A 16496-nucleotide genomic window follows, 5' to 3' on the forward strand; every position below is an offset into this window, starting at 1 on the left:
TAAGTTTAATGCTGGCAGTCGTTTCTTCTTTTTTTTTCTTTTCTGTTTTGCTCACCGATTTCTCGTTAGCACTTAGCACAGTGTCTGGCACACGATAGATGCTCCGTAAACTTCTCAGTTGGATACCAGCATCCCGAAGGGAACATGGATTAAGGCAGCTATAAGCACGGTGTAAAAACAGGAATAAGAAAAAGTTGAGGTTTGTTTCACAGTGGAATGTAAAGGGTTGCAAGGAGGTGCATCGGCCCCTGTAGACAGGACGCATGACTGCTACACACGTGTTCACCCCACCCTCTGGCACAGGGTGCACATACAGTAGGGGCAGAAATGAACCTCAAGTGTTTAACACAATTTTTAAAAAATATATAGTCAAGTGAAAGTATGAAAATGAGTTGAGGAAAGGCGAGTACGTGGGTCAAAGCTGGGTCTGAGGAAAGGCTCACATTTTGAGATCCCGACTCAATCCATGTCCCTTAAAGGGCACAGGGTGTCTCCACAGGGCCGCCCAAAATCTGGTGAGAGAGGGCGTAGACTCCTCACCCTCTGCCTCTACGGGTCACAAAAGCCTGGGTCACCCTGGTTGCCACTGTTCCTAGTTCAAAGTCTTCTTCTGTCTAATCCTTCACCCCTATTCTCGCCTTCCACTCCACCTCCCGCTCAGTCAGACTGCGCTACTTTGAACCAAACCAAACCAAACCAAACCAAACCAAACCAAACCAAACCAGACCAGACACCCCCTCCCGCGGAATCCCAGAGAGGCCGAACTGGGATAACCGGATGCATTTGATTTCCCACGCCACTGAGTGCACCTCTGCAGAAATGGGCGTTCTGGCCCTCGCGAGGCAGTGCGACCTGTCACCGCCCTTCAGCCTTCCCGCCCTCCACCAAGCCCGCGCACGCCCGGCCCGCGCGTCTGTCTTTCGACCCGGCACCCCGGCCGGTTCCCAGCAGCGCGCATGCGCGCGCTCCCAGGCCACTTGAAGAGAGAGGGCGGGGCCGAGGGGCTGGGCCCGCGGGGGGAGGGAACAGCGTTGATCACGTGACGTGGTTTCAGTGTTTACACGCGCAGCGGGCCGGGGGTTCGGCCTCAGTCAGGCGCTCAGCTCCGTTTCGGTTTCACTTCCGGTGGAGGGCCGCCTCTGAGCGGGCGGCGGGCCGACGGCGAGCGCGGGCGGCGGCGGTGACGGAGGCGCCGCTGCCAGGGGGCGTGCGGCAGCGCGGCGGCAGCGGCGGCGGCGGCGGCGGCGGAGGCGGCGGCGGCGGCGGAGGCGGCGGCGGCGGCGGAGGCGGCGGCGGCGGCGGAGGCGGCGGCGGCGGCGGCGGCGGCGGCGGCTGGGCCTCGAGCGCCCGCAGCCCACCTCTCGGGGGCGGGCTCCCGGCACTAGCAGGGCTGAAGAGAAGATGGAGGAGCTGGTGGTGGAAGTGCGGGGCTCCAATGGCGCTTTCTACAAGGTACTTGGCTCCAGGGCAGGCCCCATCTTCGCCCTTCCTTCCCTCCCTTTTCTTCTTGGTGTCGGCGGGAGGCAGGCCCGGGGCCCTCTTCCCGAGCACCGCGCCTGGGTGCCAGGGCACGCTCGGCGGGATGTTGTTGGGAGGGAAGGACTGGACTTGGGGCCTGTTGGAAGCCCCTCTCCGACTCCGAGAGGCCCTAGCGCCTATCGAAATGAGAGACCAGCGAGGATTGGGTTCTCTTTCGGCGCCGAGCCCCGCCGGGGTGAGCTGGGGATGGGCGAGGGCCGGCGGCAGGTACTAGAGCCGGGCGGGAAGGGCCGAAATCGGCGCTAAGTGACGGCGATGGCTTATTCCCCCTTTCCTAAACATCTTCTCCCAGCGGGATCCGGGCCTGTCGTGTGGGTAGTTGTGGAGGAGCGGGGGGCGCTTCAGCCGGGCCGCCTCCTGCAGCGCCAAGAGGGCTTCAGGTCTCCTTTGGCTTCTCTTTTCCGGTCTAGCGTTGGGACTTCGGAGAGCTCCACTGTTCTGGGCGAGGGCTGTGAAGAAAGAGTAGTAAGAAGCGGTAGTCGGCACCAAATCACAATGGCAACTGATTTTTAGTGGCTTCTCTTTGTGGATTTCGGAGGAGATTTTAGATCCAAAAGTTTCAGGAAGACCCTAACATGGCCCAGCAGTGCATTGAAGAAGTTGATCATCGTGAATATTCGCGTCCCCCTTTTTGTTAAACGGGGTAAATTCAGGAATGCACATGCTTCAGCGTCTAAAACCATTAGCAGCGCTGCTACTTAAAAATTGTGTGTGTGTGTGTTTAAGTTTCCAAAGACCTAAATATATGCCATGAAACTTCAGGTAATTAACTGAGAGTATATTATTACTAGGGCATTTTTTTTTAACCGAGCGAAAATATTTTTGTGCCCCTAAGAACTTGACCACATTTCCTTTGAATTTGTGGTGTTGCAGTGGACTGAATTGTTGAGGCTTTGTATAGGCATTCATGGGTTTACTGTGCTTTTAAAAGTTACACCATTGCAGATCAACTAACACCTTTCAGTTTTAAAAGGAAGATTTGCAAATTTGATGTAGCAGTAGTGCGTTTGTTGGTATGTAGGTGCTGTAGATCTATTCATCTATAAATTCTCATTTCCTTTTGAATGTCTATAACCTCTTTAAATAATATCCCACCTTACTACAGTATTTTGGCAATAGAAGGTGCGTGTGGAAGGAAGCCTGGAAAATAGCTATTAGCAGTGTCCAACACAATTCTTAAATGTATTGTAGAATGGCTTGAATGTTTCAGACAGGACACGTTTGGCTGTAGGAAAATAAACAATTGACTTTATTCTGTGTTTACCAATTTTATGAAGACATTTGGAGATCAGTATATTTCATAAATGAGTAAAGTATGTAAACTGTTCCATACTTTGAGCACAAAGATAAAACCTTTTGCTGTAAAAGGAGGCAAAAGGTAACCCCGCGTTTATGTTTTTAACAGTCTCATGAATATGAAATTGTTTCAGTTGACTCTGCAGTCAAAATTTTAATTTCATTGATTTTATTGATCCATAATTTCTTCTGGTGAGTTTGCGTAGAATCGTTCACGGTCCTAGATTAGTGGTTTTGGTCACTAGATTTCTGGCACTAATAACTATAATACATATATATGTGTAAGTAAGGGCTAATGGTTAAGCAAGATTTTGATTGACCTGTGATACAAACTTAGATTGGATGCCACTAAAGTTTGCTTATCACAGAGGGCAAGTAGCACATTATGGCCTTGAAGTACTTATTGTTCTCTTCCAGCAACTTATGATTTGCTCCAGTGATTTTGCTTGCACACTGACTGGAATATAAGAAATGCCTTCTATTTTTGCTATTAATTCCCTCCTTTTTTGTTTTGTTTTGTAACGAAGTTGTTTAACTTGAAGGTGAATGAAGAATAGGTTGGTTGCCCCTTAGTTCCCTGAGGAGAAATGTTAATACTTGAACAAGTGTGTGTCAGACAAATTGCTGTTATGTTTATTTAATTAAGTTTGATTTCTAAGAAAATCTCAAATGGTCTGCACTGATGGAAGAACAGTTTCTGTAACAAAAAAGCTTGAAATTTTTATATGACTTATAATACTGCTGTGAGTTTTAAAAGTAAAGCAAAAGTAAACTGAGTTGCTTGTCCAGTGGGATGGACAGGAAAGATGTGAAATAAAAACCAATTAAAAATGAACTGCTGTGGAGAAGTGTTACATTTACGGAAAAAGAAATAGGAACCTTGTTCATCAAATTGATAGAAAAGCTTTTAAAACTAAACAAATCAAACAACTTGAGTATAATGGAATTCAGACTTTGATTTGCCTAACATAACCACCATATTTCCAAGGACAGCTCTCTATCTTCTGGTGTTTATTCTTAAAAACTTAAAAGTTAGATTTAGCGATCACCAGAGCCACTACTTTTATGCTTAGGTATTTGTTTGACTTAGAAAAAATTGGTCACATGTACCACTTTATAGTGCCCTGCAGGTGTTAAGATATGAAGACACTTTGACTTACACCTCATAAAATCTTTACAAAGTATTTTCTAAATGAATAATGATGAAATAAAGTCTTTATTCTAGGTGCATCTGCCCCACATAATTTGTTTTCTTTGGACTAGAAGTTTTGATGTGTTGAGAATGGTAATGAATTAACACCATTTTAAATGTAGAATGCGTATCACTCCAATATGAATGCCCTAATAAATCCTAAGATTTGTAGGTTTTGTGTACTAGTATGCAAATTACTAAAGATGGATAAATCACATGTTGGAGACATAAGATACAAACCTTTTTGTTTTCTGAAAATACAACCTCTGATTTCTGATTCCTTATTGTAATATGGTGTAATTATACTAGATTGTAATTTTGTTGTTAGATTATACTTTTTTAAGTTCAGTGTTTGAGGACAGACTTTCATTTGGTTAGTAGTATTATGGCAGCTAGCAGCTAAATATGATAAAGGGTACAATCAAAAGGATATTTTTAATGAAGATATTAGTGGTCAAACATGTCATTTCAGATACATAGCTGAAATGTAGTAAAATCAGTTTTACTACAAATAAACTTGCATACGGTTTATAAATTTATAAGTTTATAAATCAACTTGGGTAAAGTGTAAATAAACTTGCACTTGTGGTTTCTCTGAAGTCTCCTGAGCTAACTTTGCATAAAGGTGTTATTCTGTACTTCGAGGAAGTGAATTATTGGGGTCAACCACATTTTTTTTTCCTTCCTACAGTCTGATTGCCCTTTTTAGTTTTTAGGATCTTTGTGGCTGCATCATTTTTCCCCTTTTGAACTGTGCATTTTCTAACTCCATACTTAAATATTCTCATAACCTCCAAATTATTAATTAGATGCAACATTCAGTGGTATATTACTGGAGTTTCTGATTTCTGCCCACTATAGGAATGTGCTTCCTGAGAAGATTGGGATCATGATTATAATAATAGTTAACAGGGGATGAGTACTTGCTAGGTGCCAGGCACTGTTCTCTCTGATACTTTATTTGATGTATTGTTGTTATTCCCATTCTTTAAATGATGCACAGAGAGGTTAGGTAAGTGACTTACTACCAAGTGTCAGGGCCATTAAGGGTCAGGATTCTGAATTCCTTAAATGATGAAATTTAGCTTGAAGAAATTGGTTTGATTTCCTGCTTAGTTTTCAATTTCGTGGTGGTCTTTGATTGTATTTTGTGCTATAACACTGCCTTAGCATCCTATAACTATAGTTACAATGTTATATTACCATTTTTTATTGTTAATACAAAGCCATCATGAAATAATTCAGTTTATGTGCCAGCTTTTTTTGTTACTAATTCTTGAACCTTGGCGCTGTACTTCTTCATGTGGATGCCTGTTAAGGAAAGATAAAGTTAGAAATCTTTGACCCTGCTAGGAAATTTGTCTTTGTTATATTGGGAGCTCATAAAACTGAAGTATTCAAAAGTTAGAATACATACACACAAGAAAAATTAGTAACTAATTTAATAATGTTTTCTTTGCACATGTCTCTGTTGTCTTTTGGTCAGAGTGAAGCTAAATGTGTTTTTCACATAATTTGTAGCCTATATGAAGTCCTGGACATGTGGTATGGTTGGAAGGACTGTTGATGAGGTTTATTGTCTCTCTTTATTCTTTTATGTTGTTAGTGTCCCCATACAACGGGGCGGGGGGAGTGGGGACAAAATGATAACTTGCTTTATATATGAAGCCTTGGGTTTGAATCATACTGTTATCACATTTCCTATGTCCCTATCCTGTCTCCTGCAGGTTTTCTTTCTTGGTTTTCTTTTTTGGTTTTCTTTCTTCCTTTCTTCCTTTCTTTTCCTTTTTTTCCTTTCTTCCTTTTTTCTTTCCTTTTCTTTTTTCCTTTCTTTCCTTTCCTTCATTTCTCTCCTTTGCTTCTTTAGTTTGTTTCTTTGTTTCTTTGGTTTGTTTCTTTGTTTCTTTGGTTTGTTTCTTTGTTTCTTTAGTTTGTTTCTTTGTTTCTTTCAACAGGTCTCACTGTCGCCCAGGTTGGAGTGCAGTGGTGGGATCTCAGCTCACTGCAACCTCCACCTCTCGGGTTCAAGCCAGTCTCATGCTTCAGCCTTCCGGGTAGCTGAGATTACAGGCATGTGCCACCATTCCCGGCTATTTTTTGCATTTTTAGTAGAGATGAGGTTTCGCCATGTTGGCCAGGCTGATCTCAAGTTATCTGCCTGCCTCAGCCCTCCAAAGTGCTGGAATTACAGGCATGAGCCACCGGGTCCAGCTTCCAGCAGGTTTTCTTTAGGAGGGATATTTTACAATGCTGTAAGTTTTTCCTAACGAGAATTATCATAGCACTACATGTTCTGTCTTCAGTAAGTGATACAAGCTTACTGATGATGTTGTAGTTATGTTCATTGGTGGTCGGGTGTACATTGAAACTTTAACACATAATATCCTCTCCTGTGAGCAGTGGTTCCTGTTTGTAAGATACTTTACTAAGGGAAGGAATGTGAGGTGTCGCTGGGGAGAGTTTACCCAAATAAGGATGGACTTTCTGTCTTTGTTTCATCAGTCCTGGTAATAGAATGTTTGAATAGATAGCTCTAGGCATTACATACTTTCATAAATATGATTATTGTAATTACCTCTTTGGCCCAGTTGCTAGTAAATTAGGGACCCCTTAATGATTTATTTCCTGTTTATTCACCCTGATGAAGAACTTGTATCTCTTTTAAACTGTACTTTATCACCTTTCTCAAATCCCAAGATTCTCCTCACATTTTTTTGCTTCCCAAACTCTAAATAACCTTTTAATATTAAGTATCTTTGTGGAAACATTGTTTTCTTTTTCTATCCCAATTTTTAAAGCTTTTTTTAAAAAAGTGTGCTTTTGTTGGGATGTATATTTTCCAAATGCAAAAGCATTTATGATTCTGCGTCTCTTATAAAATATGGCACTCTCTACTTTTCTCTCATTTATTTAGTGCCACCTATGTGTGTAATTTTATTACCCACAGCAGTCTTAGGAGGCTGGTCGAGTTCCTTATTTGCAGATGAGGAATCTGAGGTCCAGAGATCACTTCTTGGTGAGAGTCTCACAGCTATTAAGTATTAGAGCCAAGATTTTGAACGTAGGTCTGATTCACAGCAAAACCGTTAACCACTAAGTACACTGACTCCAGTAAGAGCCCTAGTCCTCACCCAATACACTTTAATTCCCCTGTGCATTCATTCAAATTCATTGAATTTGCTGCCTTTGGAAACCTCTCAGGAACCTCCTCAACCTCTCTTCTCTACAGACATCAGCTTTGCCTGATAGGTAGGGATCATAGCAAAACACAGTTTTCCAAGGTGGTGATAGGTGGAGTGATAGTGCTCTGGAGATGGCCAAAGAAGGAAGGTATGAGTGTATCTGTGGGTGGGTGAGTGGTGGATAAGGGGAAGGACAGAGCCAAAAGCGGGGGCTATTGGAAAAACTATGATGAGAAACAGGAAGATGGAACCTTGTTGGAATTAGTGAAAGACCTTAGAATTCACAGGAGGTATTTGTCCTTCACTCGAGTGTAGACCAAACATAACCTATGAGTTTCTTTTATTCCACTTATTAAAGCAGCAACCAAAGGTATTATATACCTTCTGCATTCACTTAAAATGACTGATTTTGAAAAAGTCACGCAAACATCCATTTACAGATAAGCCTCATTAACTCAAAGGCAGTGGCCCTTTTGGGCTCTGATGATTACTCAAACCATTTCTGACACTCTGACACTACATCCGGAAATGCATTCAGAGCCTGCAAAAGCTTTTTTTTTTTTTTTTTTTTTTTTTTTTGAATAGCTACAGCACTTGCAGATCTTCCTCCTTTGAGAGAATATTTGATTTTAGGAAATAAGCAAATGTAGATAAGTATGATTCAACTGGGCAATAACTTTTAGGCAAAGAGAAAAAAACAAAATATAGCAATGTAGTAATAAGGCTGGTATTATAGTGCTTTTATGATGAGTCTGAAAACAGCCTCCAACATTTGTAAATGTTTTAAATCGGGTCTATCTACTATAGTAGCCCTTAAGCCATATGTAGCTGTTGAGCACTTGACATGTTGCAAGAGTGAATTGGAGACTGATTTTAATTTTATTTAATTTTAATGTAAGTAGTCGCACATGACCCGTGGCTACTATGGTAGATGGCATAGTTTTAGACAAGGGCAGTAGTCTTGGGTAGATACTTGATTTACTTAGAACATTTCTTTACCTAGGGGTAACAAGGTTCTAATAGCTGATTAAAGGACAACATTTTTAGCATGTAATATACAATAAGGAACTAATGTTAATTACTGCCAAGATGTATAAACATGAAACCTTAAACAAGGATGAACACAGAAGCAGTGGCCTTTCTTTGTAAATAAGGGGTCAGTTACTTCCTAATAGGTGTCTTAATTTTAGTTAATAATCTAATAGCACCCCCAAAAAGCAAACTGTTAATTTGTTATTAGCCATCCTGTAAAGACAAGGGAGAAATGGGGGCCAGGAGAGTCCTCTTTCCCATTCTCCATAATTTTTACGACCTATAGAAATAAGAGCCTAAGAGTGACCAGTTCCTGCAACCTAACTCAAAATTAGGCCTCTCTGTTGAAGTAATAGTGAGGCAAACAATCCCTTGAAGCACTGGGGCATGCACCCTTATGAAATCTAATAATTCTAAAATATCATTGGCAGTATTAAGCTAGAGTTCTCAAAATATGCTGTAGAAAATATTGGTCATTTAAATATAGCTGAGTAAAAATAAGCAAGATCAAAATGATAAGAAAATGTTGATTTCTCCCCTTTTGAACCAGTAACTAACTGTAAGGGTATATACCCATGCTTAACTTAAAAATAATTATTTAGCCACCTTGGATATAGCACAACATATGGATGCCATTATAGTCCACCTTGATCTTACAAGGAAGCTTTCTTTTAGCGTAGCTTTACTTTTATTTAAGCATTATTGAAGAAGCTTGGTATCTCTGTTTAAGTTGCTTCTGTATCAGTGTTTTCCAGGGCCCTGTCTCAGCTTCCATAGTTTTTCTTAAGAGCAGCTAATTAATGCTTCACTCCATATGCTTTAATTTGATATTTTGGGAAGTTTCATTTTTTTAAATAATCTTTTTATATCATAGGCCTTTGAAGACATATTTGTTTACAAAGACATCTGCATTGAACCATTTGTTTTTAAAAACATGTATCGGGCATGTTCTATATACCAGAAACTATGCCATTTACTGAGGACACCGAAGTTAGAGAATGGTCTTAATCCGAACTAGTTATTGTCTCACTATCCAATATGGGTATCAAACATTCAGCGTCATGAGGATTTACTACTGTGTTTTCTCCCAAGAGTTTTATAATTTTAGCTCTTATATTTAGGTCTTTGATGCATATTCATTGATTTTTTTTTTTTGTATGCAGTATGAGGTAAAGGTTGAAACGTATTCTTTTTGCATGTGGGTGTCCACTTATCCCAGCTTCATTTTTTGAAAACACTATGCTTTCCCCATTGAATTGTCTTGGCTTCTTTGTTGACAAAGGATTTATTATTTCTGCCACAACCCAGCTGTTTCTCACTGTCTAAACCTCTATGCCTGCTGCCCCTTAGGCTTAGTGGAATGCCTCTCCATCCTCCACTCTCTTTTGTTTAGCTAGTACTTCCTTATCCTTTAAGGGGTCAGTAGGAACCTCACCTTCTTCAGTATGTTTTCCTTTGTCTTATCAACCTACCACCATCACCCACACACATACCTTTTCCCTAAGGCTGGGATAGGAACCTCTTAGGCAATGATCTATTTGATAACTACTCACTGAGTTCATACTAGACACTCTGCAGTATATCCGTAAATGAAGTAAAACCTGACACCACCCTCAGAAAACTTACTGTTAGTGAGAAAATGGGCTATAATAATAGAGTGGGGTAAGTTTATTGTAGGGATAAGCATAGGATGCTATGAGAATGCAGAGGACAGGAATTTAACCTAGACTTCTCAGTTCTCCCGTTGAAGTTGACATCTGAACTGAAATCTGGAAGACCAGTAAGAGATAGCTATGTAAAAAGAGGGGAAGGACAATAGGAAAGAAGGAATGGAGAGAGGCCCAGAAACTACAGAGTATGGCACAAGTAGTTTAGCATTGTTGGGTCACAAATTCTAAGGATATGAAAGATAAAGTTGGAGAAGTGGTGGGGCTGGGGAGGACAGCTCCTGTAGAGCCTTTTACAGCGGGAGAAGGAGTTTGGCTATGGTCCTGCAGGCAGGGAGAAACCACTGAAGGGGAGAAACATACAGAATAAATTTGAGTAAGAAGCTTAAATCTCCCCAAGCCCTTTTAAAATAAATTAAGATATAAAGCCTTTGGGTTTCTTTATGCTTTGTCCTATTCTTCTAATTGTCCAAAACAAAACAAAAACCTTCCTTTTCTGTACCTATTAAAAGGTTAATTTTATAAAATTACGGACAGCATGCTGATTAAAGAATTCTTGATAATTAGCTATTTTGTTCTGTCTTTGTGTAGATTACTAACAATTGTGTCATCAGATTTAAAAGATCTAAACCTCTGGACTTTATATATTTTTTCTACAAGTACTGTGAAATTGAGAACTTAATTCAACTCTAGTAACTGGACTTTTTAGTGTTGTTTGCAGCATGTGATTGTTAAAGAAAGTTTAGTATATTTGTGTGTGTGTATATATATATATAGATTTGAGGTTATATTTAATCATTGACTATTGGTATTCTAAGATTTTAAGGAGAGAAAGGTAGGTTACAATATATGGCTGATATATGGTTCTGGAACAATTTTCTTAGTTTTCAGTAATTCTACCTAAAATGTACATCCAGCTTTGCACTCACTACCACATTGTAATTTCCAGTATACTTGTCTATTTTTCGAGATGTTGAAATCTGTGGAGAATTTTTTCTCATGTTTAGTGTTTTAGCTATGTTTATCTCTAGGGTATAGCACATACAAAGTGGCAATATAGATGTGCTTAATGAATAAAACGATCTTCAAAAACTGACCTTCATTTGAAGTTCTATTTTATTCATAAACACATAAAACGTTTGGTATCACTGTAAAATTTAACTAAAAACAAAAACTATCTTTAAGCTCAAGTTAATTTAACGTTTTTTCTTACATAGGCATTTGTAAAGGATGTTCATGAAGATTCAATAACAGTTGCATTTGAAAACAAGTAAGTGTCTCGTTATATAATTTTAATGATGAGGTTCTTTAATATTTTATGCTAATTCTACTCTTCATTTTTTAAAAATTCAAGTCCAGTTTGAGTGCTTTTCAGGAATGGATCTTCATGTTACTGACTGAGAAGTTTCTGAACAACTCAGTATTAAACTAATGGAATGACTGTTTCTGCTAATGACCTGGAGGTCCCTTATTGTGTGGTATTGATCCTTACGTCTTAATTCCCTTGAATGTGAAGAAAGAAACCAGAGAGTCTTGTGTATTAGTAACTGGAAGTTCGCATAGGAGTATTTGTAAATTTTAAAAAGATAGTAATGAAGAGATTCATGGGTATTGCTAAAAAGCTGTATGTGAGTTCTTTAACATTAAATCTAAAACTGATGGTTTTAGTTGTCTAGTATATTTTATGGAAACAGCCATGTTTACCTATTATCTGATTTTTTTTAATGTTTCATATATTCAGCAATAGCAGTAGCTGATCTTTTCTGTTCTCTTTTGCTAGATGAAGAAATAAAAACAGTCATAGGCCTAGGAATATTAACTGTATGAAAGCATCAATAGTATAGATGTTAACATTTTATTGGAGAAGACAAGTCTCTTGACTAAATGTTTTGAATGCTAATAAAGGCTATTTTCAGGGTAGCTGTTTAAGATTGTAAAGTACATATAAACTCCTTAGTCAAAGTGTAGATGTGGCTATGATCTTAGGATTTTACTAAACTCTGATGGATGGTTAACAGTTATCATTTTTTTGGCTCTGATATACCAAGAAAATCAATAATGTATCAAAAGCAGGCTGCAAATCTATAGAGACAGAAAGTAGATTAGTGATTGCTTAGTGCTGGGGCTGGTGGGGAGAACATAGCTAAAGAGTACAGGATTTTTGTGTGTGTGGCAATGAAAATGTTGTAAAATTGACTGGTAATTATTGCACATAACTGTAAACCTTCTATAAACCATTGAATTGTACATTTAAATTGATGAATTATAATGATATGTGGATTATGTCTGCTAAAATGTAGTATGTGACCCAGGCATACTGAGCAATAAATACACACATCTTGCTTCTAAATAGTTTAAAACCAGGCCTGTGTTTCAGTGTCTAGAAAATATATTTCATAATTGAACTTAGCAGATTCTTTTGGCTAGCAACAGGACAAAGTAGTATCCTTAGATGCCTGAAACACGTGTAGGGGGACAGAGATAAAAGGATTGAAAGCATCTAACCCTATTTCTGGCTCTGGACTAATAATCGCAGACCAAAATACAAGTTTGAATAGTAGAATACCTTTCCCTGAATACATAAAGCCAAAAGTTTTAGTATTTGTCTCTTCGCTGTTTCATATATCCATGGCTATGCAATAGACAACAGCATCACACCAACAGAGGAATCTTTGATAACTTGGAGGGTATTTTTTTCTTACAATTATACACTTTATCTACTTACTTACATCACTAGGTAAATGCTGTTTCCCATAAAGGGAGAGTTGTCTTTATTTGCTACTCTTTTAGTTTTTCCTGTAGTCTATAATCTAAAGTGTTAAGCAAACACTCATTTCCTCTATGCATTTAAGAATTTGTCTAGTTTATACATTGATTTATCAGATCACTTCTTTTTGATTTTCAATCAGATTTCTACCATAAACTTAAAATTATTTCATCTTTGGACCTTCCAATTATTTATCTTCTGTACCATATCTGCATGAAAGTTTCTCTTCAAGCTCTGTGTCATCCTGGGAGTTTGAAATAGATCATTGATTTTTCCTTGTGTTCATGGAGTATGTTTGCAATACAACACTGGGTTTGAGCACATCAATAGGATTTAATAGGTCTCTACCAAAGTAATCTCTTTGCCCTTCCTTGTGTGTTTCCTTTTTGGTTTTCTGTTAGAAACAAAACGAAAACAGTGTTTTGTAAAACGCCAGATTGTATTTACCCTTTCTTTCCTTTCAATCAGGAAGAAGCTCCTGTTACTGATACCAGATTGTTTTAGGTGCTTTGTTTTTAGGTGCTTCCTAAACCTTCCATAAAGCATAAAGGTGTTTTCATATTTCACATTTTTTAATAAGGAATTTGAATTTTTATCTGTATACACTTAAAATCATTATTTTTTCTTTGGAACCATTGAGTTATATATTATTATATGCTTTAAAATCAAATTTAGCAATGAATGTATAACATCTATTAGGTGTGTATAATAACTCAGAGGAGGGTTCAGTTAATTTAGGCCCTAATCAGATTTCCACAAATTCTGACTTAATATTTGCCCGCTTATATAACAGCTCTTCTTTAACAAAAACAAGTACTTTTCTCAATAGAATTTTACTAAGAAAGCTCTTTAGTAAAACATCGACATTATACATACAACATATCTCAGTATCTGCTGATGAAGAACACCAAAAAGAACCCAGATGTGACTGCTCCGGAAGTTGAATCCTCAGTATTTTTGCAAAGTTTGTCTTTCAGTATTTTATTTGTATGTGTGTGTGTGTGTGTGTGTGTGTATATATATATATATATTTTTTTTTTTTTTTTTTTGAGACGGAGTCTCGCTCTGTCACCTAGGCTGGAGTGCAGTGGCATGATCATGGCTCACTGTAACCTTGAACTCCTGAGCTTGAGCTATCCTCCCACCTCAGCCTCCCAAGTAGCTGGGACTATAGGCACATACCACTGCACCTAATTTTTTTTTTTTTAATAATTTGTTGTAAAGACCAGGTCTTACCTTGTTGCCCAGGCTGCTCTTGAAGTCCTGGCCTGAAGCAGTGCTCCCACCTCAGCCTCCCAAAGCTCTGGGATTATAGGCTTGAGCCACCGCATCCTAATATTTTATATTTTTATGGATATAAAAAATAATTTGGTATCTTTCAGAGTTGTTTAATATCATTTTAAATTTAAAAACATAGGCAACTTAAACTCCTATAGGCTGTCTCCATCGGGTTTCTGTGGTTTAGGAGACCCCACCATCCCAGTGCATGCTGATAACGTCATACTGATCAGCATCCAGCTACCCACAGCAAGAATTGACCACCTCGTGGGATCTAAAATTTAAAGGGGGAAAAGTGAGTTGTGAATTGCTAATGTGCTGATAGCCCCATTTTGCTTGGGAATTAGAGGGCAGTTTTTGTGGTCCTTGGAATGTGGTTAAAATTCTTCTGCAAGTGGAAGTATATTTATATTACTAACAATTACTGGTACTAATATTCAAATATTGAAGGAAATTTCTGTTGTGGACTTATGTTTAAAGCTCTTAGAAGTTGAAATTATTGGAAAGAAGACTTGTTTTGAAAATCATAATGTTGCTGTATTGTGTTTAGAGAAATATTCCAAACGGGAGTAGGCTGCTGTGCTGCATGCAGACTTTGCTGAAATGTTACTATATTGCCGTTATGTCCCACTCAGCAAAAACTGATGATTTTAAAGCTTTTGCTTCTTGAAACTAGAAAAAGAGGGGTCAGGCTTAACCAAAAGTTGATGGCAGTGGTCATTATTTCAGTTAAACATGAAAAGCATGTTAAATAATTGTATGTTTGCTTATTTACAGCTGGCAGCCTGATAGGCAGATTCCATTCCATGATGTCAGATTCCCACCTCCTGTAGGTTATAATAAAGATATAAATGAAAGTGATGAAGTTGAGGTGAGTTTTCCCTGCCATAAAGTCATTTAGCACTGAAAGAGTGGGGTTAATTTATCTGTGTTTTTTTTTTTAATACTTTGTCTTTAACACTGTTTAAATTACTTTGAGAATTACAGCTGGAATGGACATGTGCTTTTGACTAACTCTTCTTATTAATAATTCAAAATGATACATGATGCTTACATTTGGCTATTTGAGCAGTACTCAGAGCATGTATTTGAAAGTCACTGCCGCAAGTTCCTTTGCCCACTAGTAATTCTTTTCTCCTTCTCTCAATTTCTGAATCTTTGAATAGTATGTTGTTTGTTTACAACTGTGTCCCCATTGTAAGCAAAATGGATTATGAAAATTAATTTTACACAGGAAAGAAATCATGCTTTATTACAAAATAGTATACTAGAATTTCTTTAAGTAGCAGTGAATCTTCTTGGTATATTTTTAAAAACCTACAAGCTTTAGTTTAAACATATTGGTAAAATCTCTTTTTCACAGGTTATACCTTGAACTACCTGCTTATCTCCCGTTGAGCTCTTTGACCAAAATGTGCTATGGAGATCTAACATGTGAACAGAAATGTTGTGTTTGTGATTTCTTTCTCCATTAGAAATTGGTTTTGTATTTAAGGCACTTTACAGTGCCTCATATAGTTTGTGTGGTATCTTCTCTCCTTTGTATCCTTTTACATACTCCATTTTGAGCTGCTTCTCTTCTTTTTCTACAATAATAAGCATAATGCCTTACTATTAGTTAATAATAGTTGCCGTTCCATGAATATTTTGTAGTATGAAGGATGTCGCTAAGTAGACATTTGTGCAGGTGAGGCAGAGTGGTTCTAGGTCCTGTCCTTCAGTTCTTTATTTATTTATTTATTTATTTATTTATTTATTTATTTTTTGAGATGGAGTCTCACTCTTGTCATCCAGGAGTGCAGTGGCGCGATCTTGGCTCCCTGCAACCTCCGCCTCCCGGGTTCTAGCGATTCTTCTGCCTCAGCCTCCTAAGTAGCTGGGATTACAGTCGCCCACCACCACGCCCAGATAATTTTTATATTTTTAGTAGAGACGGGGTTTCACCATGTTGGTCAGGCTAGTCTGGAACTCCTGACCTCAGGTGATCCACTCGCCTCGGCCTCCCAAAGTGCTGGGATTACAGATGTGAGCCACCATGCCCAGCTGGTCCTTGAATTCTTATTTGCTGCACTAGGTAGTAAAGGTGTAGCAAAAACAGGACAGAATCTTCTGCCTTTGATGAAATCACATTCCAGTAAGGATAGCTAATATGACAGATGTGAGTCTTAAAGAAAAAAAAAGGGAGAGGATGAAAGGTGATTTAGGGACAGGATTGCTGTTTCAGAGAGTAGTCAGGGAAGATCTCTCAATGTCCAGGCCTGTGTTTTTCTCTCTACAGTTTTAAAGTGGACATAGGATATAGTGTTATTTATTTTCCAAAAATGTAACCAATCTCTACTAGGTGTAAGCAGCTGGGCTTGGTTTTGCAAGGGATCTTAATAGGGAACAGAAACACTGTGTATGCTTAGCTGTCCACTTCCCCAGAAGACTGTAAGCTCTCTGAAGGCAAGACCCAGGTCTTTGGTCTGTATTAGGAGTACCCAGAATAGTGTTTGATGGAGGGATGAAAGGGACTTTTTCTCCCCAGCTTGGTCACTTGACAG

The 16496-nt window shown here is 38.8% G+C and overlaps 1 protein-coding gene across 17 annotated transcripts in view; it reads left to right on the forward strand.

Moving 5' to 3' along the window:
• Positions 1-1285: 1285 nt before the first annotated feature.
• The window catches only part of FMR1 (fragile X messenger ribonucleoprotein 1), a 38778-nt gene continuing 23567 nt past the window's right edge, over positions 1286-16496 (forward strand). For 13 of the 17 annotated variants that reach the window (XM_055106620.2, XM_008957799.4, XM_008957796.5 and 10 more), the window contains exons 1-3: positions 1299-1452; positions 11126-11178; positions 14731-14824. In XM_055106620.2, the coding sequence (XP_054962595.1) occupies positions 1402-1452; positions 11126-11178; positions 14731-14824 (198 nt within the window). In that variant the 5' untranslated portion in view covers positions 1299-1401. Of the gene's footprint in view, positions 1453-11125; positions 11179-14730; positions 14825-16496 lie in introns of all 17 variants that reach the window. The other 4 variants (XM_003806817.7, XM_003806818.8, XM_057301144.2 and 1 more) reach the window with 3 other exon arrangements.

The sequence above is a fragment of the Pan paniscus genome, chromosome X, assembly GCF_029289425.2.
Source record: "Pan paniscus chromosome X, NHGRI_mPanPan1-v2.0_pri, whole genome shotgun sequence".
In the NCBI taxonomy this organism is placed as follows: Eukaryota; Metazoa; Chordata; class Mammalia; order Primates; family Hominidae; genus Pan; species Pan paniscus.